Raw genomic sequence first — 2,121 nt, forward strand, 5'->3', positions numbered from 1 at the left:
CCACCCATTCCATTAAGTTTGTGAATAGAATCTGATGCAGATGGAGGACGAATTCCCTCATTTTTACTTCCCATGTGCTTTTTGAACTGGAATATTGGTCTCCTCTGGCCCTTTTTCTGAGAGTTACATCATCAGCTCTCCACGTTCTGAGACTAGACACTAGTCAGAATCAGACAAGAATTACATCACTGGTTTTCCTGGGTCTTCAGCTTGTGACAGTAGATCATGGGTCTTCTCAACATATTTAGTTATGGAAACCAATGACCTTTGGGTTGTGTTCCTCAGGGGAATCTTGACTAATACATGGAGATTGTTTGTCTCTCCTTTAGAGTAATTGAATAAAGCTGTAGCTCATTTAAAGTCCTGAGTAGCAAAGGGCTATGAAGAAAGTGTCACGTTGTTTGACTGGGACAAGGGCTGGGTGAGGATAAGGAGGAGCTGTGGGATCCTGTGGTCCTGGCTGCACAGGGAGCGCATCTGGGACTCCTGTAAATGTTCAGCTGTTGTGCCTCAGGAAATCTGTAATTCACTCATGTTGAGGGACCGGAGTAAGCAAGTGCAAACAACTGTGTCTTTGTGCATGTTCGTCTAGTTTCCCTATGACAACCCAGTTGCTAATTCAGAGAGTTAATAGGTAAGCACAGAATCATATAACCAGGGAGGCTCCCTGGGGAAACTGCTGTGTGGAGAGGAAGCCCCAGACCCTGACAGGAAACCTGCCTGTAACCTCCATGTGCACCTGCGCCTGGGAGCACAAAGGAGAATTGTGCATAGTGTGCGCCCCCTGGTGGTGCTGATCCCCTCCTTCAGGGAGGTTTGTGTCTGGGCTCCCAGCGAGGTCCCCTCACCGTGTCTCTTGCACAGTAATATATGGCCGTGTCCTCGGTCTTGAGGTTGTTCATCTGCAGATACAGAGTGTTCTTGGCGTTGTCTCTGGAGATGGTGAATCGGCCCTTCACGGAGTCTGCGTAGCCTGTGCTACTTCCACTACCACTAATTCCTGCGACCCACTGCAGCCCCTTTCCTGGAGCCTGGCGAACCCAGCTCATTCCATAGCTACTGAAGGTCAATCCAGAGGCCACACAGGTGAGTCTCAGGGACCCGCCAGGCTTCACCAAGTCTCCCCCAGACTCCACCAGCTGCACGTCACACTGGACACCTGCAGACACAAGACATGTTGGTCAGGAAACTGTCACACATCCACTGTTTCACTCATATCCATTCACAAACTCAGTGTCCCTCGTTCACCACGAATTACCTTTTAAAAGAGCAACCAGGAACACCCAGCCCAGCACAAACTCCATGGTGAGGTGTGTGTGTTCTGTGCTGATCACAGAATGGGAACACCTGGGACTCCCGGGGCTGGGGCTCGTCTCCCAGCTGCACGGTCGGACTGGGTTGGTTTTATCAGCACAGAAAGGGCCCCAGTTGCATGTCCTCTGACATATATATCAAGCTCCAGACTTAGGTTTGATTGTGTAAAAGTGAATGACAGGGTTAGGGACGCACTTCTACATTAGTTTGTGTGGATGGTGGTGTGACAATATGAAGAATTCTTTTTTTCAGTTTTGGATTTTTACCTTTATTAATGGAGGCTTCGCATAATCTTTAAGAAACATTTACCTCAACAGCATGATCACGCAATATTTTCTCTTAAAATATTTTAATTTTTTTATTATTAATTAGTATTTATTTTTAGTTTTAAAATTTAACATCGAAATTAGTTATTATATAGTGCAACAATGATTTCAGGAGTAGATTCCTTAGTGCCCCTTACCAGTTTATCCCATCCCCCCTCCCACAACCCCTCCAGTAGCCCTCTGTTTGTTCTCCATATTTATGAGTCTCTTATGCTCTGTCCCCTCCATGTTTTCATGTTATTTTGGTTTCCCTTCCCTTATGTTCATCTGTTTGGTCTCTTAAAGTCCTCATATGAGTGAAGTCATATGAGTTTTGTCTTTCTCTGACTGACTCATTTCACTTCGCATAATACCCTCCAGTTCCATCCACATAGTTGCAAATGGCAAGATTTCACTCTTTTTGATTGCCAAGTAATACTCCACTGTATATATTTACCCCTTCTTCTTTATCCATTCATCCATCGATGGACATTTGGCTCTT

General features: G+C 45.6%; 1 gene segment (V, D, J or C); it reads right to left on the reverse strand.

Annotated features, from left to right (window-relative positions):
* Positions 1-791: 791 nt before the first annotated feature.
* On the reverse strand, positions 792-1,399 carry LOC122239739. The segment is given in 2 exon segments: positions 792-1,159; positions 1,259-1,399. Coding segments are annotated over 2 exon segments (399 nt in total).
* Between the last annotated feature and the right edge of the window lie 722 nt (positions 1,400-2,121).

The sequence above is a fragment of the Panthera tigris genome, chromosome B3 (genome assembly GCF_018350195.1).
Source record: "Panthera tigris isolate Pti1 chromosome B3, P.tigris_Pti1_mat1.1, whole genome shotgun sequence".
NCBI classification, from domain to species: domain Eukaryota; kingdom Metazoa; phylum Chordata; class Mammalia; order Carnivora; family Felidae; genus Panthera; species Panthera tigris.